General features: G+C 39.7%; 1 protein-coding gene across 1 annotated transcript in view; it reads left to right on the forward strand.

Moving 5' to 3' along the window:
* Positions 1–26,365, forward strand: part of Slx4ip (SLX4 interacting protein) — a 185,073-nt gene that overhangs the window by 152,069 nt on the left and 6,639 nt on the right. The window contains exons 5-6 of the mRNA XM_023718648.1: positions 9,145–9,222; positions 12,237–12,322. Of these exons, the coding sequence (XP_023574416.1) occupies positions 9,145–9,222; positions 12,237–12,322 (164 nt within the window). The remainder of the gene's footprint in view (positions 1–9,144; positions 9,223–12,236; positions 12,323–26,365) is intronic.

Raw genomic sequence — 26,365 nt, forward strand, 5'->3', positions numbered from 1 at the left:
ACCAAAAAAAAAAAGACTGTATCCCTTATGTTGCATTCAGCTATCCGCCCCAGGCTGGTGTAGCACTCACGCCCATAATCCCAACACCACTTAGTCCCATAATCCCAGCAGCACTCAAGCCCATAATCCCAGCACTGGATCATGAATTAATTATGGACTCTAGTAGTCACCTCATAACTGTATGAGCCTTTGGGGGGCAACTAGACCCAAACCATAGTAGTCACCATACTGAAGACCAAGCCTTGAGCATATTCTCTGTGGACCCAGCACTGCTATCCAAACCATAGCAGGAGGGCTGGGAAGATAGCTCAGTGGTACAAGTGCCTGCCTGGCAAGCACAGGGTTCTGAGTTCAATCCCTGGTACTTAAAAAAAAAAGAAAGAAAGAAAGAAAGAAAGAAAGAAAAGCCCCAAACCATAGCAGGGATTAATAGCCAAAATACACGAGGGACTCCTACAACTCAGTAGCAAAACACACCCAATTACAAAATGAGAAATGACCCCAGATAGTTATAAACATGTTTGAAAAGAAGGCATACACACAGCCTGATGGTGTATGAAAATGTGTTTAGCATCACTAATCATCAGGAAAGTGTAAACCAAAGTCATTTCACAACTCTTAGGATGGTTATTAAAAAGAGAGACAGCAAGTGTTAGTGCAAGTATGGAGAAAGAAAGTTGCTGCACATTGTTGATGGGAATGTAAATTAGTACATCTGTTAGGGAAAACAATATGAAATTTTTTAAGAAGTTAAATATAAGAGCCGTTCTCCCCACCTCCAACCCCACCCTACTTTTGCTGTCTTCTGCTGCTGCTGCTGCGAATGGTTGTCCCTCTGCCATGTGCCACTCTGTCCTGGAGCCAGTCCATTATGGACTGAAACCACTGCAAAGTGTAAGCATAATCTTTCCTCCCTTTAAAAAAATTTAAATATAGAACTGCAGTGTCAACCAACAATCCCACTTCTTGGTGTATATCCCAAGACATGAAATCAGTATCTTGCATAGATATCTATACTGCTGTTTTCGTAACACTATTCACAAGCGCCAAGATAAGGAAACAGCCTAAGTAGCCACAAACAGAAGATGGATAAAGAAAATGTGGGCTTAAAACTAATGGAATATTATTTGGCTATAAAAAGAAAATCCTGCTGTTTGCAACAACACATTGGAGGACATTATGCTAAGTAAAATAAACTAGTGCAGGAAGAAAAACATTGTATGGTGCCACTTATATATAAAATCTACAAAAAAAAATAATAAAATCTACAAAGGCCAAATTTACCCAGAGAGTAGAGTGGTACTTGCCCAGGGGAAGGTGAGGGCCAGCCATGGTATAGGGAAAACACAAAGTAGAAAGGGAGAGGTGTAGATTTTGAGCTAGAAGATGAAGTCCTAGGGACCTAATACACAGCATGGTGGTAGACACTAGATGTTTCCTGACTTACGCTACCATCCAGATAATTATCATCCTGGGGTACATTGTGATAAACTCTCACAAGTTGAAAATACCATTTAAAAATCCATTTCATGCGCCCTGCCTACTGGACATCTCAGCTTAGCAACATAGTACACTGTAGAGTATCAGTGGTTTTCCTTTGTGGTTGCAACTGACACAGCTGCCACTGACCTCCATCAGAAGAGAGGACTATACTGCATTTCTTTAGCCCACGAAAAGATCAGAATTAACAGTTTATTGTACAATTTCTACTAATGCATATGGCTTTCACATTATCCTAAAGCTTAACAATCCTAAGTCCCACTATCATAATTTGGGCAACTTGTACAGCTAATAGTGTATTGCACATTTGAAATTTGTAAAGAGTAGATTGTTATATTTGTACTGCATTTAAAATGTTACTACGTGAGTAGTGCCTGCCTAGCAAGCACTGAGGCCTTGAGTTCAATTCCTCCCCAAAATAGAAAGAAGTGAGAGATGTGTGAGATTACTGACTTTAGTAATCATTTCACAGCGTGTGCATATACGTACATCAAAGAATGCTCTACACATTGAATGTGTGTGTTTTTGTTGGTTAAACCTTAATAAAGTTGAAAACAGTGAGAATACACATACACAGATATCAGGGTCACTGTGATTTGGACAGGAATCATGTGGTTCATAGGCACTTTGTACATGATTGTTATATAAACATGGGAGCAGTTCTCATCTTTCTGATGGTTAGTTCTCTCAGCAGTAAAACATGATGTTATGACAGCTTTTCAGGTCCTGTTTTACTTAATGGAAGTTTTCTGATTTTGAAATACAGATCACACACATTTATACAACAAAAAATTTCTAGAAGTAGTCAAACCCTTAACTGAGTATCAGGATTTTGAAACAGGGAAAATGATGAATTAAACATAGAAAAACATACTCTGGGTAATAAAGTCAGTGACCTAGGTTTGCTCAGCTTAGAGTAAATGGCTGATTGAAACTGAATATGTATCTTCAAGCATTCGGAAGTGACTAGCTTTCCTTCAGCTCTGCAGAAGATACACAGAAAGTGAACTTCAACTGTGAGGAATGTGGATTAGAGGTTGCAGACTGGCAGAACAAAGCTGTCTCAGCCTTCAGAAACATGTTATTTGGACTACATATTATATTTTGCAAACTTAAAATTTGGGGAAACAACGTAAAATTTGGATTGTCAGTTTTTCTGGTTCCCTGTTCCCTAGATCCTGATGGAAGCTGACAAGTGAGTCACTATTTTAGCTGATAAACTAGCAAAATACTCTCTCCACCTTTCCAGTAAGAGCCCAGCCCTTTTCCAGTTACCTGTCTTGCCCCTTAAGCATAAATTTTGCAACCTGAGTTCCAATTCATAAGGGTAGAATTGAGTTGCATGTGGGTAGGTGTAGCGTCTTTTCACTTGGTATTTCTGTATTTATTTATTTTTTAATATGATCCTGGCTGCCAAGCAGGAAGTGGACTAGATGACTTCTGGGTATTTTCTGCCTCATGATTCTGCAGTGCTATTAGAATAGCCCTTTACTTGGTGAACTCCTCTTTGTATGTGGCTGAGAAGAATTTGAGCTGGAGTGGACTCTGCAAGACAGGGAAGATGCAGAGGATGTGCTCTCGTTGCCTTCCTACTTGGGCACAAGAATTTAAAAGCAGTTGCTGAGGGGCTTGCTTGAACAGTTAGCAGTTCCAAAAACCAGCTGCCTCAATTAGGAGGTTACTAAAAATCTGTATATGCATAGTTCTTTGAAAATGAGTATAATGTAGAAAAGGCTGACTTTTAGAAGTACACAGTACTCTATTATTTTTATCATTAGGCATAGTCTGGCAGGGTTATGATTGTGGGAACCATAGTTTTGAGTGTCATTTCATCTATGCTTGCATGCAATCTAAACATGGTTTCCATATTTAATGTGAAGGGCATATTTTTATAAACAGAAAATGGAAAAGCAATCTCAAGAGTAGATCTGAAATGATCACTTCTTAAATTTGTTGTATTCTAGGGCTGGCTAGATACTCAGCAGACTAAAGCGCCTGCTTTAGCAGAGTATAGCGGCTGGGTTTGATCCCCAGCATGCCATGCTGGCCCCGCCCCTGGGCCACGCTGAGACAGCAGTTGAGACTGGGCATGGTGGTGTGCGCCTGTAATCCCAGCACTTGGGAGGCTGAAAACAGGACTGTCACTATGAGTCCAATCTACGTAGTGAGACTCTGTACACTCTGTCCTAAATTCATAAAAAAGAAAAAAAAATAGTTGTATTCTAATTTTTGTCTACTCTAAAGTTTTCTTATTCAGTACTAACAATTGCTGTTGGATCCCATAGATAATAAAATTAATAGCACATATGATTTATGGTATTACCTATGAAGTCAACAGGTGACAGAAAATTTGTTTTTCTAAGTTAATTTGGCCTCAGATAACTATTCAGTTTTTTTCAAAAGCATTTCTGTGAAACTAACCAGTTTGTCCCATTTGTTTTGGCATCAAATAGACATAATTTTATTATGACTCAGAGAATTTAGTATTGTCCTTATTTAAGGACATGAAATGTTATCTCAAGGGAACCTCTTTGGAGTCTTTAAATGTCTTGGGTAATAAATGAAATTTTTAGCCTAGGACGAAATATTCCACTTACCCACCCAAATTGTTTCCCAGTTGTGGTCTTAGATTAGGATCCTGTATGTGTATTCTTAAACTTATGACAGGGTTCTTGGTTTTGAGTTCTCACAGAACAGCTCCACCCATCACTAGCAATAATAAAGGTCACATGCAGGCCTATAACATACTTTAAAAGACTCCATGGAGGCTTTTCCAAAGACTTCCTCTGAGTTCTAGTCTGTCTTTTATGTTTTTAAGTGACTGTGTCTGTTTCATGATTTCTCTACCCTTCCTACCCTAGGTCTTCCAATAAGGACAAGAGTAACTTTCTAAATGGATATAGCTTGGGAAGAAATTAATTTACAACTTGTTTCTGCATGAAACGGCTGTAACACACATACTTTCTCCATCTTTTATGTAGTATGTTCTTCATCTAGTCCAGTACCCAAGACATTGTCAATGTTAAATAGATATCATCCTCTTTCTTCATGTCCTCTTAAATTGCAGTCACGTCTTCAGATAGAAAATGAGAAGTGACTGACTGCTTTGTACTGGGAATGGTCACGTGTCAGAATTGGCATGTGTTACAAACAGAGCTACCTCTGTGTTAGCACATAGTAAGTCTGATTGCAGCCCGATGCCCATTTTTAAAACAAATAGGAGATGGTTATCCTACCTCCTTACGTAAATTTACCTTTGCTAGAATTTTAAGCATCTGAAAATTTAAGGTTTGACTTCTTTGAAATTATCTGTAGAACTAAATCTCCGAGTCATCTGTATTCCATACTTTATAATTACAGCTTTATTTAGAACCTATAGTTAAAAGAGAAGTCAGATTATTAAATGGCTGCCAATAGAAGAGAACATGCAGATTGAAAATTTATATTTAGATAACTGAGATTTTTGTAAAATTTCAAATCATTTATTAGTCATTGTATTAAGATATTAAGATGACTTAGCCTAATCGATTTAAAAGTTCAGAAATACAACAAAAAGAGAAGGGAGATTATTTCAGATTAAAAGCGATGTAAGCATACAGCTATTAAAAATAGATGTATTTTTTTAGTTAAATGCTAGTTTTTAAGGAAAATGAGCAAGAAACATTTTTGAGAAATCTAAATATGGAGTTGTTATGTGAGCACTATGTAGTATCACACTGACTTGCGGTAACACAGGTTGAATATGCATATCTGAAATGCTTGGGACCAAAAGTGTTTTAGATTGCAGTCTTTGAATTTTAGAATATGTACATAGACTTTACTGGTTATGCCTCCTTAATTTTAAGATAACCATAAATGTTTCAAACTATGAAACTTTTTGAACATCTCAGTACTCAGAAAGTTTCAGACTTCTGTACAATTTAGATTTTTCGGTTAGAGATGTTCATCCTGTAGCATTTGTTAATATAGGAGAATCTCCTCATTGTTTGGGCATCTGCACTCACATATTATGGGAGTAAAGTTTCATGGTTTCTAATTTTTTAACATAGGATAGAAAATATATGTGTATGGCAGAAGATGGGCCATTGTTGAATCTAGATGGAGAGTTGTTAGGTGTAAGTTTTTGAATATTCTGCAAGTGCTAATGCTTATGAAGAAGTCATCCCTATGAAAGAAGTACGGAGCGACACAGGAGGTCCTCTTCAGCCAGCCCTGCGGTGTGGGAGATGGCACTGCCGGAGGTGAGCCTCACGGGTGGTGCTCACCTGCTGGGATGATTTAAAGCCTCAGTGGGCCACACACAGGTGTTTCCTGAGGCCCCATGTATGTACTTACTGTGACTGTGAGCAAAGTCCCCGCCATCAGGCAGCACACCGCACAGTTGCCTTAGTAGCCATGAGGAAGGTCAGGTCACTTTGGTTATGAGTCCACTGGAAAATGAGGGAGGCTGGACTATGAATTATAACAACCGAATAAATGAGTAATCCCTTAAAACGCATTACTAACAAGTAATGGTACTACTTAAAACTGTTCTGCATACCTTGCTAATCCAAGATGGGATCTGTATAACTCATGTGTGATTTGGGGTTGTTACTGCAATTATTGCCTTCATATTAATGAAGTCTAAATTGCTAATAAAGCCATTTTGGGGTAGTTTATTTTAGAACAAGTAGGAAATAACATAGTAACAGAACTCTGGTTGCCCTTTCTTGATTTCATAAACATTAATGATCACAATGATCACCCTCCCTTATTTTTCCCACTTAGAAAGTTAGTATTTGGTGAACAACCAAGTAGGCTAGAAGAAAGTTAATGTGGTTAACAAGGCATCATTCTAGTCTTCCGTGTTGGTTTGAAGATTATGTGTGGAAAGATAGCGAAGTGTATCAGCTCTTTGCAGAGTACAGAATACAGGAAGTGGCTCGGAAACTGGAGACTTTGGGGGCTGCTTAGAGGCCAGGATGGCTTCACTGGTATTAGGTAATATGAAATGCAGCAATTGAGAAATGTCAGTTGTTTCTATAAATACATATACTCAATGAATCCTGGTAGAAACATGCTTCCATTACAAAGCCAGCCCTTCTCTAACCCTAATCTCTTCCTTTGTCCATATAGACTTGTGAGGTTGAGGAGGACCTCAGTAGTCAACAAGTAAACAGGCTTACTTCAGTGTGATTTGCAAATGCCTCCTAATTCCAGAATACTGTTGTCAGATAGTTTTTTTAAAAATTGCTTTATGGTTTTCTTTTGCTTATTTTCCCACAGATTAAGGTCATCTTCACTTAGAACACAGGAGTAGCAAACTGGGAGCTGGTGCCTAAGTAGGAAAAGCAGAAGGCTTCCCGGATTATTTATCAAATTGCTCTTTAGTTAGAGTAGTAGAAGTTTGCTTTAGCCCTGGATATGTACAAAAATCTCAGTGGTCTGTCGAACCCTATAAAGTCTATTTCATTAACAATAAAGATAAGAGTTCATTCTTATCACTGCTGGTTATCGATGGGTAAATGAGCTTCAGCTCTGTGTAAAACATGCTAGTTCTTTATGTTTCCGCAGCAACGATTATCAAATTCAGTTTGTCATAAGAACTGGCAAAGTATCTTTGGTATTTAATCTGTCTTCAGGGTCCTCTTTAAACAATCAACTTTCATTTGTCCAATGAAATTGGAACTAAGCAGATGTAAATCTATTTTAACATATTAAAATTCCGCTATTGCTTAGGCCAGGTTTTTCACTGAAACCAGCAATAACAAGATACCAGTTTAAGAAGGATGTCTTTAACATAATCTTGTGGAAGATACAGATATAAGGGTCCAGGTTTTAATAAACTCAGTTCTTCTAGTAATTTCAGCAATAAGTCACTGGGAATCTGCCTTACACAAATCTCTTTTTTTTGAAAAATGTGTCATTTGAGGACTTTATTGTTCATTAGATAATTGCACTTTTTGTTCTTTTCTTTTCTTTTTTTTTTTTTTTTGAAGACTCACAGTTACATGAAAAGTAACTTATAAATATTGCTATGTATATGAGTTCCAAATTACTAAGGATTCTTCTGTCACAAACTACCCCCAATCCAACAGTAGGACAAATAAACAGATGCAGAAGGGGCTTCCACTCTCTCAGTGACCTAAGGAATGAAATGTTTCTTGAAAAGCACTCAGAGTAATACCAACAGTGTGTGTATTTTCCTTAACATTTTGAATAGAAGAAAGCGACATGACTGAAGTGCAATCCATTTTCCAGTGTATTGAGAAAAATATATTTCATATGAATAAATCTGAAGATTATCCTTTTATGGGTGTCACGGTTATTTCAGTCTGCATGAGTAAAGCAGTGGTGCAGTCCCTGCCTCTGCTTCTTCGACAGTGCATGGAGCATGTGCTCACTGGTGTCCTGGGCCTCTCCAGGGGCGTGGGGAGGATACTGAGCGTGCAAGCTTCTCTGATGGTGTTCTGAGGGTACAGTTTGGGAACAGTCATCGTCATGCACTTTGCCAGGTACGAAGACTTGGTAGTCTAGAGTTCTTCAAGGCCGCCTCTCCCAGCTCTCCAGCCTTCCAGTTGCAGGAGCAAAATAATGCCTCAGAGGCTTAGCAACTTCCTGACATCTTAGCACCTAACCACTGTCCTCTCTGCTGAGGCATGTACAGAATTCTTATTCTGCTCCTTGGTACTTGAATGTGTTAACTAGGACCACTTTATCTTCCTGGGAAAAAGGGATACTGGAAAAGAGAAAAAAAGAGGGATGAAGGAATTAGATTGGTACTGTGAATTATCTGAGTTCTCATATTACTCTATAAGATCAGTAGCATTGTCTCTTTTCAAGAGTGAATTTTACTCCTTTGGACAGGCCTCCTTAATTTAACATTTGTTTGTGCGACATTTTATTAACTAGTTTTGGGTTTTGTGCATTTTTAAGGGTATTGTAACTGTGTGTGTATCCCCATTTTTTAAAAAATTCTACTATTAGGGAATCTTTACATCAATTTTGGTTCAAGTATATTATGAAAGATGTTATTCTGAGCATGTAAGTTCAGCCTTGTAAACATAGGTTAGGTTTTTAAATTGGTAGTGGTCTCACCATTGCAGGGATTTCATGTTTCTTGTTGTCTCACTCATTTGCTGATAGTCAAGGCTCCCTTCTGGTGGACTGGGGACTTCGTTTTCTTTTTAAGCTTCTGCCATGTTTCTCTTTATCTTGTTAGAAGACTGTCTTTACTTAACTTAGGAAATTAGGAAGTAGCTTATTTGCAGTCAAAATACCCTCATTTCTGCTAATTAACAGTAAACATCGCAAGGTGGCTAAGTTCTGTGCCTTAGTTCGCACTGAGATAATTATCCCATGTGAGAGCCCCTGTTTTCAGATCTGTTAGCCCCCCTCATGTTTTCCACTTTGTAGATGATGTCACTAAGGTCCTTCAGGGACTAGAGACTGTGCCAGGTGTCATGGCCACACTCCTGGAAGAGCCAGGATAGTAATGTCCATCCCTTCCTCTGAGGTGAAGCTTTTTGCTGATCCTTTTATTCCTTCACTGGTTAGTTACTGTTAAATAATTATTGAATACATGTTTAATGGCTGGATCTGAGCTGGGCCCTTTGGACTCAGAGGCAAACAAGCTTACAATATGATGTTCCTTTCACTTTACAGGTTATGGTTATCAGATCACTGCCTATTTCCTCAAGAGGGGGATTCGCCTTCGCTGCATCGGGAGTGCACGGAATACTAGTAAGAAACTGTTTCTTGGACCATCCAGCATTTCACACAACCCACTGACCCTAGACAAGGGATGAAAATTAAAGAATAGAAATTCCTATTTGTTCATTGTGTTCCTGTCACTGAGTATTTCCAGATCTTGGTGATCTCCCCTCCCGCCACCAGCTTCTGCTGTGTTAACTGCCTGTAGTGAACTGAGCACACTGAATTCTGCATCACTCCATCATTGTCAGTGCATGCCAAGACCGTGGGATTTGGAGCAGGCATACACAAGAGAAAGCACTTCTTCAACCTGGAGCCTCTAGAGCCTTCCTTGGGTGTGACAAGGCCAGTTCCCACCCCTCATTTCCCTAAGTCAGGATGTCAACTGAGAGACAGTGTCAAGCATGTGTAGCTAACAGCACTAGTCCGAAGCTAATGACTGTTCTCCAACTAGATATGAGTATTGGAAGGAAAATTTAGCCTAGTTTCCTTGGACAGAATCAGTATGTGCGTAAGACATGAAATAGGGAATTTAAAAATTAACTGTATAGAGATTTTCTTGTGAACTTCTCAGGGTTGTCTGTGCTTCCTTAATCCCAGATGTTGCTTACATACATTACCTTCTTAGAGACCTTTTGCCTTGTTCTCTTCTAGTAGTCAACTAAGCCAGATATCCTTGTATCATTTATTTATTTATTTTTGATGGAACCAGGGATTGAACTCAGGCCCTTGCGCTTACCAGGCAAGCGCTTATTCTACTGAGCTATCTCCCTACACCCAACTATCTCCCCGGTTCCCCTTGTATCTTTTAAAATACCTTTTAGCTACCCTTGCTAGCAGGGATTGCCATTGGCTAATTCTTTATTTAAATACTAAAATAATACAACTCTTAATTGTGACCTAAACAAAAGTAGTTTTCTATTAATATACCTGGCATCAGAATGTTCAAAATCTGCCATCCTAATTTTTCAGGGGGGAGGGGGGGAATATATATATACACACACACACACATACATACATACACACACAGCAGGATTATTTGATGAAACTAGTAATTTTGAATTCTAATAGTTTAATGAGCTATTTATATAGTAGTCCCTTGAAATTTCATAATTTGACTTTTGCCAACTCGCTGTTCCACAGGTTTTTAAAAGTATTAATCTAAATTATTTATCACATATTTTTTGCTATATTGTAGGATTTTGCAGGACCATACAGAATACATATGTTGTTAAAAATTACATAGGATTTCGAGTTTAAAAAATGGTTAAGAACATTAGAAGTCGTTTTAAAAGTGTGGGAAAGGTCTTTAAGAGTATGGGAAGGGTTTATAAAGTCTTAAAATATATATAAATCCTAAAATAAATATAACATTGTTACTTTGCTGATTTTCACATATTGTGGGGGTGTCTGGAATGTAACGTCTGGTAAGTGAGGAACCACTGTTTCGGTTTTCTCATTGCAGGGTGGAGAAAATGAATTCTGTCTCTCTGTTTCACTTTCCATAAAGTAAGACACAGAGCACTTAGCATGTATCTCAATAATATATTCCAGGAACTAGTGAATAATATTAACTGCTTGATAACTTGGTTCTGGCTTTTCAAAGGCCATCTGCGTTCACCAAGCCAAATGTACACATCCAAGAGGCAGGCGTCAGAGCTTATGTCCAGGCCTCCACCTGCAAATGAGAGCTTGAAAAAGGAGAAGTCTGGAGGAAGATCAGACCAGTAGGTTCAGTCCTGGTCATGGGTGCTGGAGAGCCGTGACCGGCCTTGGGCAGAATGAGGGCAGCTGTTTTTTAGGACCCTCAATTTGAGCTGTGTAGGACGGATTAGAACAGGGAGAGTGACCCCGGAGGCAGCAGCAGTAAGTTTAGGGACCTGGAGGAGCTCTTTAGGCCATTTGTGATAATTTAATGTTTGGGGTGGGTGAATAATGTAAGGAGTTAAGTGTGTTTAAATTATAATTCCCACCTTGTGCTGAGACGCATTGTTAACTCAGGTCTCGTGTGCAGGGTTTTTAAAAAGATTCACTAATAAAACTATGGAAAAGAAAAAGATTCACTTACCTGATATATAATATCCATGTCTTTTAAAAAAATTAATCATATATAAAGGGAAGTTTTCTCTCTCTGTTTTTTTTTTTTTTTTTTTTTTTTCAGAACTGGGGATTGGACTCAGGCCCTTGCACTTGCCAGGGAAGCGCTATTCCACTGAGCCATCTCCCCAGCCCAAGTTTTCTCTTTTAGAAAAAAGAAAATAGTAGTATATATGTGTTACAAAGATTATCAACTCATGCAGCAAGTATTAAGAAAGGAGGAGGGAGCCTCCCCACCCACCCCAGACAGATACTGTTGCCATCCACTACTCAGCCTTGGGCCATTGCCGCACATACTGACAGATGTCAGAGGAGTAGAAGAACACAGATGTGATTTGAGGGCAGACACAGTTGGTGGTGCTGCTGTTTGTGTTCTCCTTGTTGACTATCAAATCCTATTCTGCTATGTAGCCTTTCCCACCCGAAACCACTTCCTTTGGTTTTAAGCGGCTACAGTAGTACATCATTACTAACTGTGATGTAGCTTTATCATCTCTACTGTTGCATATTTAACCATCCATTCCCTTAGTAGTCTGACCACCAATTCCTAAGAGAAGCTGCTGATTTCAAAACTAATTCCTGCTTGGGAGTTTGCCCTCTAGTGTTTATAAGTCTGCATTCATTAGAAAACAACACTGTTTCTCAAATATTACTTCTAGAGGGAAAAATGCAGGCTGACACAGAGGTGCTGCCCCATTCCACGTGCTATAGTGGCTCCCTGTGCAGGTGGACCTGTGTGCAGCCTGCTGGTCTCCCTGTGGCCTTGTGCTCATGCTGTCTATTGATGGCAGACACTAGAAGGAGAAGGGAGAAGAGACACATGTCATATCTGTGTGCACACTGTACTCACGGTGTAAAAGGAAAAGAGAGATCTGGAAACAAACATTTCTGTATTCATAGTTCTTTTGATACCTTCACAGTAACTTGATGTTCTTTATTCTGTACAGAACTCCGTGTATTCCCTGACCGATTTGTGGTGTGCATTAGTCAACTTGCAGCCAGTCCTGATACCTTGACAAATCAGAAAGAATTGGTACGTATGAAAAAATGCTGTGAACAAGCCAGTGAGCCTAAGTGCTGGGTTACTGTAAAAAAGAGGGGAAGGAATCGTCTATTATTGTCATTTAGCTACATGTTTATGGGACAAAAATGTCTTACCTATTTTATGTGCTCATAGTGATTAACTGATGCATACAGGGTGGTGGTGTTTCTTTCCCCCCCCCCACAAAGAACTCTTAAATATTTAGTTTGATCAACAGTATCTTTTCACTACCAGTTTCAAGTGAGAAAGCAGCACAACACGAAGTACTTATGATGGTACTTTCAGTCGGAATTAAAGTAAAGCAAAATCCACATGTTTCCACTGGAAGTTTTCATTGGGGTCAGCGACTTTCGGATTTTATTCCATGGTAGTGAATCACAAAACTTTCATGAGAACCAGTACTTCTCCCCAGTGTATTATTTCATAGTTGCCAGGGTTCATAGACATACACACACACACACACACACACACACACACACACACACACACACAGAGCCATGCTGAGCTGCATCAGGGCCTGTTTCTTTGCCATTTTTAGTTTTTAAACTTTGGCAATCTGCTAATTGTGTGTATGTGTGTCTTGTTGTCATAGTCCAAACTGCTTCCCTCTGCACAAATGTTTTAATGTTTTTGGACATATAACTTAAAACTTTTGAAAAATAAAAAATAAATTAGCAAATATTCACCCAGCCATGAAGTATGATATGATTATTATTGTTTTAAAATAATGTATGGCAATATTAGATTATCCCTAATGTTTATTATGTTTCAATTCATTTGAAATTTGGCCCACATAGTCTAAAACTAGCTTCTTATCTCATCTTAAATAAATATATAAGAAAATGAGTGTTTCAAAGATGGTAAGAGGGAATAAAGGACCCTGGAAAAATTAAGAGCAAGAAACTGATATTTACATTTAGATTGGTTCATTCATGAGCAGAGAACCCCTTCAAAAAAGCCATTGTGATCCATATATTACCCATTAAAAATGCTACATATGCACACTAAATGAAACAAATGTTGTACACTTAGCAAAAGGTATTAAAAGTTTATCTTTTAAAATATTTCCAGGATGCAGCTATCCTATTAATATGGAAACAGTAATGTTGGCATACAACTTTAATATCATTTAACTGATTTGAGGGCAGAGACGTAGATCTGGGCTTTAAGAAAACAACAATTAACTGTACCGGAAAGTAATAGTGCTTTCAGATGGAATACAGGAGAAATTAGATCTCACATCTGATATGTAATATTAATACTTAGTATCTTAAATTATTAAGAGAGAGTTAAAACATCTCAATACAAATGAAATGTTATCCTCCTTAGGGGATGTGGTATTTATACAGATGTAAGTTTTGTATAGCTGCTATTACATAAATCCCACAATCTGGAGAACTTCCTGAATGTTGAGAATTAGCATTCTGCAAAGTAGAAGAGTCTGAGCCTTTTATATGAGAGAGTTCAGTATCCTTATCTTTAAAATATTCTGATTTTTAACTATAACACAATCAGAGTTAACATTATTAGCTTGTAGGAAAATGCCATTTGCAGCATGAATTTGTTGTGGGTGGCTCTTTCTGGTTATAGTTAGACTGTGTCTTTAATTGCTCTTTTTGCCCAACTCTGGTTTTCCTTCCACCTACACACTTTCGCAGCAACACATCATCAAAAGGATAGTCCATGCTACTAAGCAGCTCCTTCCCCAGAAGTAAGGACACCTCGCCCTCCCACTGCACTTGCTCATGTGAACTCCCCCTCTTCACCTACGACTTCCTCAAGTTCCTTGTCTCTGGACTACAAAATACCCAGGATGTAAGGGCTCTTTCCACAATTGCCCATAAAGCTAGCTATACTACCCTCCTGCCAGAAGCATGTTGGAGCTTAACCTCACTGATATTCAACCTCTGCAGAGCCTGCCTGGCTCAGTTATTTAAGGATCAATAAACAGTTCTTCCTCCCAGAACTGCCTTCTGCCCAGAGAAGGCATTCCTACTCCTCCTGATATACTTCAAATGCCCAGAGCCTGTGATCTCAGGCTCCCCTGAGTATTCCTTGAACTTCCTTCAAGCCTTGAATTCTTTTGTCAGTTTACATTGATATTCCACAGAGGGCAGGATCCATCCCACTCTCTTGGTAATAATTCTCAGGGAACTTCGGAGTGGGCAAGGCTTGGGAACTTGGCTCCCCAAGCAGCTGTATTGGTAGTGAACTTCCGTTTTTTTTCGTGTAATTGCTTACTGCACTCACTCTTGTATGCCCACAGAAATGAGCTTGTACCAGAGAAGCAACCAAAATGACTTACTTTTGCTGTAGCCCTGAGGGGAACAGGTTACTTTTCTGTCATCCTTTCCCTTTTCCCATCAATTGAGTCATCAGTGTCTTAGTGACAATTTGTTAGGACATCTTTGAGCATCTCTTCAAAACTGCAGTGCAGTGAATGGATTCTGTCAGCCTGCAGATAAGAAACTAAATGCACAGGCTCTGCAGTTCTTAAAAGTGGATGCACAAAAGAACTGCTGTCCTGAATCAGGCCGTACAAAGGAAAAGTCTCCCTCCCTGGCAAGGAAGAACGAGGGCAGCCACATGGTCCCCAGTCTGGGCCACATCCAAGAGGTCTGTTCTGCTGTCCGTGTTCCTCTCTCCACTGGGGGACCTTATACAGTGAGATCCTCCATGTTCTAATAGCTCTGCACTGAGTGCCCATGTACTAGGGATGTGGGAATTGTGATGTGTACTTTGGGAAGAAAGGGCATTATTATGAAATGACTCATTGTATTTTTCTTACTAGAGTTTCTCATAAGAATTCTTGAAACCCTTGTAGCCTCAGCTTTTGACCTATTGCTCGATATAGAGCTAGGGAGTCTTTTTGAGAGTTTTTACCTTCAGTTGTTTTTTTCTTGTTCTTCTTCAGCTTTTTGTTCCCCCTAAGAAAAAAAGAACATAAAGTTTTACTGTACTGTTACATTCCATTCCAACAATATTTTCATTTTTACAAACTGAAGTCTATGTAAGACTTCTTTCTCAAATGTATATTCCACAGCTTTAGGAAAATATAAAATTAATATATTTTTATTATGTAAAAATAGCCACAGAACTCTCATACATCTGTAGGCCATTCCAGTGCCAGTGCAGAGCTCCCATCACATAGCATGTTGGTTGCAGCCATCCCTGTTCTCTGGAGATCACCTTTCCCATCTGTTCTGCCCTCACATTTAATATACTTTGCCGAGTACTGCTCCGTGCTAGGAAACCTTCCCGACGCTGAGAGAACAAAGGACAATAAAAAAGTGCCTTTGTCCTCAAAGAACTTACAGTCTGGCAGATCAAACTATTGATAGGTTTCCTAGGGACCTAAAATTAAAGCTCAACTGAAACCTTCATTTTTTCCTAAAAAGGTCTCCTTCCTACACCTGTATCCTTACTGTTCAGATCTTTTCTGCCATTCCCAAAGACGAAAATTCTAGACTGACTTTCTTTTGTACCTACACCGTCAAAGGCAGTGATTTTAATTTTTTGGAAATTAAAATATGACATGTAGCACTAGTGCTGCCTACAAGTAGATGTATGCATTAAGGTTTATGGGTTCTCTGCCTGCGTTCCATTTGAGTTATGGCCAAGCTGTGGTTCATTCTGCACACCTAACTAGCCAAAAGCGCTTAGTGGCTGTAACATCCACTAAGTGGGACATTAGTGGGAGTCGTCCTAGGAAGAGATAATATTTAAGCATTAAATTGACCACTTCCCTTAAGTCAGGCTATTATTTAATTAATTTTAATTTTGAGATTTCCTATATAATGAGTGTAAGACTAAATTGAAAATTAGTCTCAAGCAGAAACTACCTGGGTGAACTTCAGCTTGATGGTTGTAGTCCTCAGCTGTGTGTCATGAATCAAGAGAGGAAGGTATCAAATCATCTCAAAAATCCTTTCTTATGCGAAATTTCTATCAGGAATTATTTGTGCAAGTGAGAGCTTTATTGTTACATTCAAAAATTGTGATAAAAATATTTAGAGTATAATTGTATATTAGGAAAGATAAGCAGAAGTTAAAAGGAAAGATTTTAGACCTTAGTGTTTTTACAACTGAAGAAATGAACTGCTTAATCTGTGCACTGAGTTTTATACCTTCATGACAACATTGTTTAATTTTCATAAATGAACTTTTGCTTACGTGTAAATGAATTCATAGGGCTGGAGAGAGAGCTCAGTAGAATGAGTGCTTGCCTGGCAAGCTCAAAGTCCCGAGTTCAATTCCTAGTTTCAGCAACAACAAAAAACTCCTTCACTGTCATACTGAAACATTTAAAGAAGTTCAGGTGCCTTTCCAGGTTTTTCATGATATATTAGACTTTAAAAGTCTGTCCTCCTTTTTCTTTTCTGAAACAGTGCTAGTGGTGAATTACACAAAAGCCATTAAGAAGAAACTCTCAGCACCAGGAAAAGTTCTGAGTAGGGAAAGGCTATTTCTATATTTTGTATTTTCCATAACATTTTGAATTTTGTTCTTAATAACTAATACCCAAAATTGTACATGTCCATTGTACAACAAAATTTAAATTCAAATATACACAGAGGAAGAAAAATGATTTGCAACTCCCAGCCCAGAGATAACCTCTGTTACTGATCTAATCCTATCTCTCCATACTTCATGCTTAATAACTGAGGTCAGTGTGTATTTTTTAAGTAGGACCTTATTCATTTGTGAATTATGAATCGGTGTCTATTTTTCTATTGACATTTCTGTGTTTCACACATTCCTTACTATACAATACCTTATATAGTAAGGAAAGTAGCTCTCTGTGAGTTTATTATTTACATTTCAATCACAGATCACTGCTGCCTTGTTGGAGTCTGGGTCCTCGGATTTGTATTTTCCATGATGATTTCTGCTTCTTTCTTGAATAATGTTGTTATTAATTATTTTCGAAATCAGACAAATATTTATACTTTCTTGTATTTCTACACAAAAGAATTTCATTCTGTGACAGAGGGTTCTGTTTATTCTCTGTGTTAACCAACAGCATATTAATGATGTCTCTAGATCTAAGAAACAGCCGGCTCTGGTTGCCTTGACGCAGGACAATAAGCATCTCTGCAGCCCAGGCCTCCTTTTGCCTGTTCAGAGGAGGATTTCATTGGGATGTTGAAGTTCCCTGCTCTTTACTTCATTGGCGAGGTGGCCCAGTTGTGAAAGTGCCTGACATAGCCTAGCTACACAGGGCCACATTCATGCTGTAGCATCATTTAAATAAGAGGGCTACTGGGACTTCCAGACAAGAGACAGTATTTAAGCAATACACTGAGCAGTTATATCAGATCATAGTTTAAAGTTAAAGAATTCTTATCATATCTGCCACCTCCCAAGGCTGCCTGCTGTCATCTTTTTCAGGTAACTGTGGCCAAGCATAGGGGTGGAGCATGGTCTAAAGATAGTTAAGTAACAGAATGGAGGGCACCAACTGCAGGGCCACAGTTGAGGTGTTTTCCTTGGCAGGATGGGGACCGTCCGGTAGTAGCTACCTGCCGGTAGCTAGCTGGCAAGTGGACAAATCTAATAAAAATGTTGAAGGTAGCTGATGAGGATGTTCTTCTTGGTTAAGTTTTGTAGACTATATCCCAGAAGACAAGAAAGGGTACCTCTTGGGTTTAAATATCCTTTCCACATTTTTTACAATAAGCTGATAGTAAATTTCTCCCAAATATTTTTTATTATAATTTTATTTTGAAGAGTAAAAACAAAAGCAAGAATAAAAATCAGAAACAAAGACAGAAACAGGGTAACATACAACAATACATATGTTACAGGTTTTCAAAACAGGAATAGCTGATTAACAATGGTTGATATATTATCTGATTTATCATCAAATCTGTTGCTCAGATTAACAGATATAGTTATGTAAGATTGGACATGTGATTGAATATTACCACTTGCTTTCAAGAAATCAGAAATTTTGTCTTTTTTTCTTTTACCTTTTTTAAAAATTTATTTTAAAGAGAATATAGTAATAGTTAATATGACATTAGAAAACAGTACACATTTAGAAGACTAAGTAGCTACCAAATATTTAGCCATCAGTATTTATGAATGAGGTAATTCCTGTTCCATCTTCGTATAGGGAACCTGCCCTTTGCTAAGTTAAAGTAAGATATGACAAATAAGTTAGATCGCATAGGATAAATTAGAATGACTTACTTCTGGGGCCTCTGAGCCTTTGTACTTTTGCTCAGAATGTGCCTATGTTCAGGTACCTATAATTGCTCCTTGATGGCTGATTGCATCAAAGATTTAATTAGAAGAAACACAGTGAGAAATAGAACAATAGGAAAATCTGGCTTCGAGCCCTGCTTCTCTCATCCCTCAGTGGGAACCTCAGCAGTCCTTTGGCTTCTCAGAGCATCAGCAGCACATGTTAAGCAGAGATAACAGTGCTGTCTGCCATGCAAACCTTTCTAAGTTTTCTTAATGATCAAGTAAAATAATAAATTTTAAAATGACTTAGGAGCATTAATTATAATTTTCCTTATTTCCCAGAGAAGAGTTCATTTAATCCAAGATTAGCACATTAGTACATGTTTCCCTCCATACTTGACATGAGAAGAATGCCTGATAGTATCTGTGCCTGCCTATATTATTTTCCCAAAAACTCAGGACTCTCACTTTTGTTTATCTCTGCTTGACAACTCAGCTTTCTTTTGCAGCTATGAAAACTGAAATATGGAAAGGTTAAGTGAGAAGCCCTCATGAAGCTAGACTGTTAGTGATGGGAACCTTGTTAACCAGTATCCAGAGGAGGGGGAAGGGTAGACCACCCAGCTAAATACCTTGCCTCTCCAGGGGCTGTCAATAGACTCATGTTGAGATACAACTTTGGAGGAAAGACCATTTCTCTAAGGTAACAGGAGTTGGGAGACAGCAGCCTTCTCAGGCCCAAATTCCTGAAAGTGTGTGCTCCTCAGGACACCCACAACGATAGCACAGACAGAGTTCAGCATGTGAGTGGATAATGTTTGGAAAGTTCATTAGCAAACAGATGATTTAGAATTCAGTACTCACTTTCCCAAGGAAACGATGTCATGTTGGGGATATGGTTCCCAGACTACTCCACAAAAGCTGTTACTATCACTAGATGTGAGTTTTGGAAAGAAGGGGCCTGGCCGTCAATATTCAAGGCAAATAGCAAGAGTGATTCCTTCCATGGCCCTGGGCAGTGGGCCAACTCAGAGTAGAACTCAGACTGAAATGAGACAGTCATCTGTGATATCTTCTGTCTGGCCTTCTGCCTCTTTCTCACCCTTGTTCAGGACCACTGTGGGCTCCCTGCTTTCTGGCCCCACTCAGTACCTGCATGCGTGGGCTGTGTTTACTGCCCTTTCTCGACTTCCTTCCTGTCCAGGTCACATTCTCAGCCGTATGAGATGCGAGGAGAGGTCGGCAGACTTCAGGGCTGGCTGTCTCGCCTCAGGCCCTGGCCTGTCTCAGCCAGAGGTCTCTGTCATTAGGGGTGAGATACTTTTAAGACATCCTCTAAAGCTAGGGCAACTCCTCTGGGATCACTTCCTATTTCTCATAGACCTTTCCTTTCTACTCTTAAAGTATGTGTTACTAACCTGTGGTTCACAAGTTTCATAAAATTTTTAAAAATGTGTATTTTTGTGGTTTTTTCTGGCTAATGTTAAATAGCTTTCATTCAACTCTTAGATTAATTGATGGGCCCTCCAATTGTAAACACCGGTGCAACCTATAAGTTCTTCAGAATGTCAAAGTTTTGTCACATTTGTCTAGCACCAAAGATTCACAGTGGGCAATAAGATTGTTCAGGTTTCATTTTTAGTTCTCAAGACTAGGTAAATGTAGGCTGGAAACTCCCTGTGAAACTAGTGCTTCCTGCAAAATAACTTCCTGATTTTTTTTTTTTTTTCACTGATTTCATTTTTAGGGTTAATATTCTTTCCAGCTACTTATTGGTACTTTCCTGGATCTGTATATAACAGTTACAGAGTCTTCAATTCAGAAGAAAAAATCTTTAAAAATTACTTTGAAGATAAAAATTAGAGTATTCCCAACTAACCTGTCTGGCAGCCTGGCTTCAGTTCCCCTGGAGACCGGTCCTTTCATGGGAAGGTGGAGAGGTGAAGCCCTCCCTCAGAGGAGGGATTGGGGGGTTGAAGCGTGCAGAAGCACAGTCTTGCCCTCACTGTGGAAACTGGGCACACAACGTGGCCCCACAGAGTATCAGTTTCCTCCTGTCTGAAATAGGTTAGGATGTTCCTCCCTCATGGGCAGATGGAGGCGCACTGCCCAGGTGCTGGTCCCATACCAAGTAAGTGCTTTGCCTATGCCAGTGTTGTGAACTTAGGTACACATGTGATTGTGTTTTTCTTTTAAGACAAAAGGGATATTAATGTATGAGTTGATGTCTTAAAACCTCAGTATTGAGGCTTAATTACAGTCTCAGCGCTTTGCAGCATGTGTGTTTTAGGTTGCAGCTGCTGAGAGGGCATCTCTCTGACACATGTCCAGCAGCAGCAGCTTTATGTTTCACTTCAGTCCATTGGGATTCATCATATGCCTCTTTCCTTTTATTTTACCCTGTGTTGCTTCAGTTCCTTTGAGTCTGTACACGCACACTAGGATCATCTCTGTTTTCATTGTCTTGTACTCCTCTTTCCACCTGTTTATAATTGAAGAAATGACAGAAGTGAAATTTGGGGAAGACCAACTTCTTCCTCATTTTTAAGACAGTTCTGCAGTACATTGTGGTCATTCTTGTGTTCGGGTTTTCTTTAGCTGCTTCTCTGTAACTCAGCCTTCACATTATGCCATGTGTCACAACATCAAGGCTCCTAAAAACTTTTGAGCATCACAGAGCAATTTCTTGCATTGTGATACTTGGGTTATAAGGAATTTGAAGTAGTTCCAAAATTATGCTGTATAACCTTCTTTGCTGCCCAAGTAACCTGACATATTACACTTTCACTTTGCTTTTGTTACTTGCAGAGTTCTATCACATACAATAGCGTATTCACTGTAATAAACCTGAGAAGAGATTGTATCTATCTTGGACCTTTTCATATCCAAGAGACAGACAGGAAGGCCAGCTCAGAACCAGGCAGCTTTGTCTCATGTCCCCACAGGTCAGATACAGCTTGGTCAGAAACACAAAGACTATCCTAAGACCCATTTGCTCACTACTGCTGGCTCTGCCTTCCATGGTGCTAACTTTATTCTCAGCCTGTATGTGGTGATTGGTCTTGTTAGCTGTAGGTGTTTCCCTTCCTAAACTAAGTCACAGGCCCACTTCTGGAGTCAGATATGGAGACAAGGACTCTTGAAATGCTTAGACACCAGGTAGGGGTCCAGGATGTCCTTCTCAATAAAACCTGAGTATTGTTTCCAGGAAATGAATCATTGTCCACTATACAGATACTATTTTCACCCCTTCCTTTTTTTATAGAATAGGAAACTGATACTCAGAAGATAAATCCATTTCCCAAATCTTGGCCAAATAGTGATCCATAATGACTGGAACCCAGGACTTTGGATCCAAAGTTCTGTACTCTTTCTACAACTCCCTCTCTGACCATGATAGCAGATGATGTGTGGCTACTGGGCAGAGGGGAGAGAGTGGTGTATGTGGCAGCCTCCCAGATCCCATGCATCCTGAGCTAAGTGTGTGGCCTTAGACCCAACCGCCTTACTCTATAGTTTTATTCCTCCCCTCTGTCCAATACTGAGGGACAATACTGTCCCTACTGAATATTCACTGAAGGCCAGCTGAGGTGCTAGGGAGAGGAAATTTAGAACCATCCAAGTTCTCTAGGAAAGCAAGGCATCTTTTCTTCTTTCCCAACTCCATGTGGTTTGTCAAGGCATCAGGTTTTCTTTTTGAGTAATGTCAAAAAATTTGTTCATTTTCCAGTTTCCAAAATCTGCTTCCTATATCTTTATAGTTCAGTTTCCCAGCACTAGTGGAATTTAGATATAGATGAGAAACCAGGCCTCAGGGGTTTGAGAAACTGGCCCCTGCACAAGGTGGAAGTGAGTGGGAGACCTCAGATTCCACTTCCCCCAGCACCCTTACTCTTTCAGTCCTTGGTGTGTTCCCAGCAGACTGGATCATGAGGAATTGGGCAGCAGTAACATTTTGAGTGCCCTAAGAACAAATTAGTATATGAATGCCCTGTGAATTGCCTACTTTTAAAATCTTCTGATTGGGTTATCATTTTCATTTGTGGATATATAAAACACAATCAGAAGAAACACATGTATATAAGCATGAGAGAACAGATCCAACTCTCAAAAGATAAAGATTGAGAGTACCACAAGAAAAGAACTGATAGTCCCAGAGAGCTTCTTAACCTCCCTTGTTGCTTTTATATGATATTTTGCAATTCTGAAACAAGAGTTTGGTAGTTTAGTTCCTGCCATAGATTTCACCCGTACCCATGAGGAGTACTAGAAAGAAGATAAGCTGGGGTAGGTTAGTGGTCACAACTGGGTTTACCTAGTATCCCCACAAGGCTGTTTGTGAGATCAATGGCCTGATATCAGAACCCCAACGATCCTCCACCTCACTTCCAATCTCAACTAATATTGATGTCCCAGGACCTGCAGAAAGGTGCTGGAGATCCAGTCATGGGGTTTTCCTGGTAGAAGGCATGTTGTTTATTCATGCTGAGTCAGGTCCTAGCCAGCAGCATCCGGCCCTGGGCTGTGGTAACAGCAATAATAGCTGCCTCACCAAGCGGTATTGAGAGTGGCACTGGTGAATGCCCACATTTCTCTGCAGAATTCTTCCAGGGTGTAATCTAGACTGCCACTGGCCAATGCTGTAGCCATTGGCCACATTTAGCTAGTGAGCATTCAAAATGTAGTGAGTCAGAGAGGATATACTGTAACATTAAAGGACACACCAGATATGGAACATGAAATATCTCTACACTTTCATGTTGGTTACATGTATGGTAATGTTTTTATATAATGTTAAATAATGCATCATTAATTTTCTTTTACTTTTTTAAATAGAGCTATAGAAAATTTCAAGTTACTTGCACAGCTCACATTATGTTTCTGCTAGAGACTTCTGTTCTCCATTATGTCTCCACATCCGTCTTGACCTTGTCTCAGGAGGCTTGGGTCCTGGCACTTCAAAATCAGTTCATGGCAAGTTCACTGTCCTTCCAGTGGTCAGTTTCCACTCATAGCTGGCCAGCAGCATTTCATACAATTGTCATTTTTATTATCATTTCATTTTTTACTTTCTTTCTTCTCTTGACTCAGAGGATATGAGGTTTTCTGATTTTCCTCCTCCTTTACCAACCAGTTCTTCCCTCAGGTCACCTTTCTGGAATCTACCTCAACTTCTCGACTTATTCAAACTCATCTCTTGGTAGAACTCATCATGACTCTCCAGTGACTTTAAACACCATCTATGAGGCTTTGGCACTCTGAGTCTGCCACAGAGACTACTGAGTACCTGTACCTTAACTGCCTGCACTACATCACCAAGTCTATGTATAGCAAGCAGGGCAAGTGAAGGAGACTTCCTCCACAGTCTAATCCCATTCATTAGTGTGGAACTGATTTCTCAGTTCTCCTTCCCCCGTCCTCAACCTCCTCTGCGTTTCCTAGAGTGGCAAAAGGCAACTTCCTTTACACAGCTACTTAAACCACAGTCTGTGGAATCAGTCTTGACTTTTCTCTTCCCCACACCCCCACATCCAACCCATTAGCATTCTTTTCAGTCTGTCTTCACATTGTATTTTTAATCTGACCTCTTTCTTCTACCACCCACCTCCTGGAAGACCCATTATCCGAGTGGACCATTTTGTGTCTCATCCCAAGCTCCCTGCCTGCATCCCTGTTCCTCTACAGCACCCAAAATAAACCTTGAAAACTTTCAACTCACTGTTTTTCTCAAAATGTTCCATAGGAATATTACCTTCCTACTTTAATACAAAGGCACAAAAGGTTTGCCCCTCCTACTGACATCCCACATTGATTCCCATACTTGCTCTCTGGTCCCTTCCTCTGTTTTCCTGTCCATTTCCTCCACCCTGTGTCCTCAGGACCTTAGATCTCTTCACCATAGGCATGTAGAGAGCTTGCCTTTCATTCTAGTTTCTATGTGAAGCCCTCTTTGCTACTTGTACACTGCTCTGACCGTACACTGCTCTGACCACCGTATCCAGAATAACACCCATGGCTTTTATGTTCACTTCTGGTCACAGCATCCCTCCTGACACCTTACGTTTCTCTGTAACACCTTTAAAAAATGAAAGGTTTATTTTGACTCACAGTTTCAGAAGTTTAAGTCCATGATTATTTGGCTCAATTATTTCTGGGCCTGAGATGAGGCAGAACGTTGTGGCAAGGAAGATTCTTCAAGAACATGCCCTCAGTGACCTACTTCCTCCCCCTAGTCCCCATCTGCCCTTAAGCTATGAACGGATCTGTAGTTTAATCCATTGAGGAAGTTAGAGCCCCCCCATCTGCACACAGCTCTACTAGGGACCAAGCTTTTCAGATCTAAACCAGGACGTGCTTTGATTGCTTCAACCTTAAAGCATTTACTGGTATCAGCCTATGTCTGTGGGCATTCTTTGTAGATAAAACATTTTAAATATAAAATCCTCAGTTATTTTCAATTTCAATAAGTACTAGGGTGAGGATTAACAAGTAGCCAGGAGTACAGTATGGCAGGAAGTGATATTTACATACTTTCTTACTTGGCCTAGGCTTCCAGCTAGTAGCCAGTCATTTATGAAGGTTCCAGGAGGTCCTCTAAATCATCCAGTGCTTAAAATGCTGGACCCTCCATAGGGTGTTTACTGTGGACTTTGAATGGTGGGCTGGCAGCATCTTTGAATGTGTTGGGTTTGTCTGTATTTCATGCAGAAGATGATAGCATCATTATTCACCTATAATCTAAAGGTAGTGGAACCCTGAGTGTATGTATAACCTCACCATTCGCTGTATATTTGCACCTTGAAGTTTTCCCTCAGTTGGGGGTTGGGGGGGGCTGGGGAGATAGCTCAGTGGAATAAGTGTTTGCCTGGCAAGCGCAAGGTCCTGAGTTTGATCCCTGGAAAAAAAATTTTGCCTCAGGATAAGTTACAGATTTCATTTTGATGCCCAGTGTGAGACTCATTAATAATCAGGACAAAGACTTTTAGGAAATCCTATTCCCAGGTGATGACTGCTTCCCTAGGAATATTTGAGGAAGTGGGCCCAAAGGCTGTGATTTAGTGACAAAGGGAATAAAGTGACCTTAGAAAATGCAAGAATCAGAGACTTCTAATGAGACCTGACAGTTCAAGGCCTAAAGAAGGAGGCTAATCTTTTTTTTCCTGCCCACCCAGTCTTCATACAAATGTAAATATGCCTCCTTCAACAAATTGCCAAATGTGGTTTTAATTTGTAAGCAAGAAACCCCCGCCTTATCCTTTCTTCACCCCCTTCCCCCTTGGCTTTTCTTTTCTTGAAATCTAAGTCACAGGTTTTGCACTTCTTGAACTGGACATTTCCTCCGGCCACCATGTAGCCTTTTCTGTTGTCCCTTTTCTTTATGGCCTTTCCCCATTGTTGTCAGAGGAATTTAGGATGAGAGCTGACTGCTTTGTTTCTTAAGGAACTTTTTGAAGTTCCCAGAGGAAATACACATTGCTCTTTAGACTGAATTTTAAAAATAAGTAAAGGCAGTGACTAAATCCAATCTGAGATTTGAAGAGAGTGTCACTATCACAGCATCCTATTTCATGTGGTATAGGCCGCATCCATTGTTGTTATTTATGACCCTGTCTGCCTTCCATTGTGGACTTATTCCAGCCTTGGGGAATTTACATCATTCCTAATAGCAAAAGGCTTTCTGGTTCCCACAGAGTTGTTCAAAGCCTGACTCATACTCCTTATGTTAATTGTTCAGCTCTGAAAATACAGCACTTACAGGGTGTGGTTGTAAGGGGAAATCTACTGTACTTATAGGGCATGTTTAGAAGTGTTTCACACATAAATCTCCATTGCTCCCTCTCT

The sequence above is a fragment of the Octodon degus genome, unplaced genomic scaffold (genome assembly GCF_000260255.1).
Source record: "Octodon degus isolate 3935 unplaced genomic scaffold, OctDeg1.0 scaffold00060, whole genome shotgun sequence".
NCBI lineage: Eukaryota > Metazoa > Chordata > Mammalia > Rodentia > Octodontidae > Octodon > Octodon degus.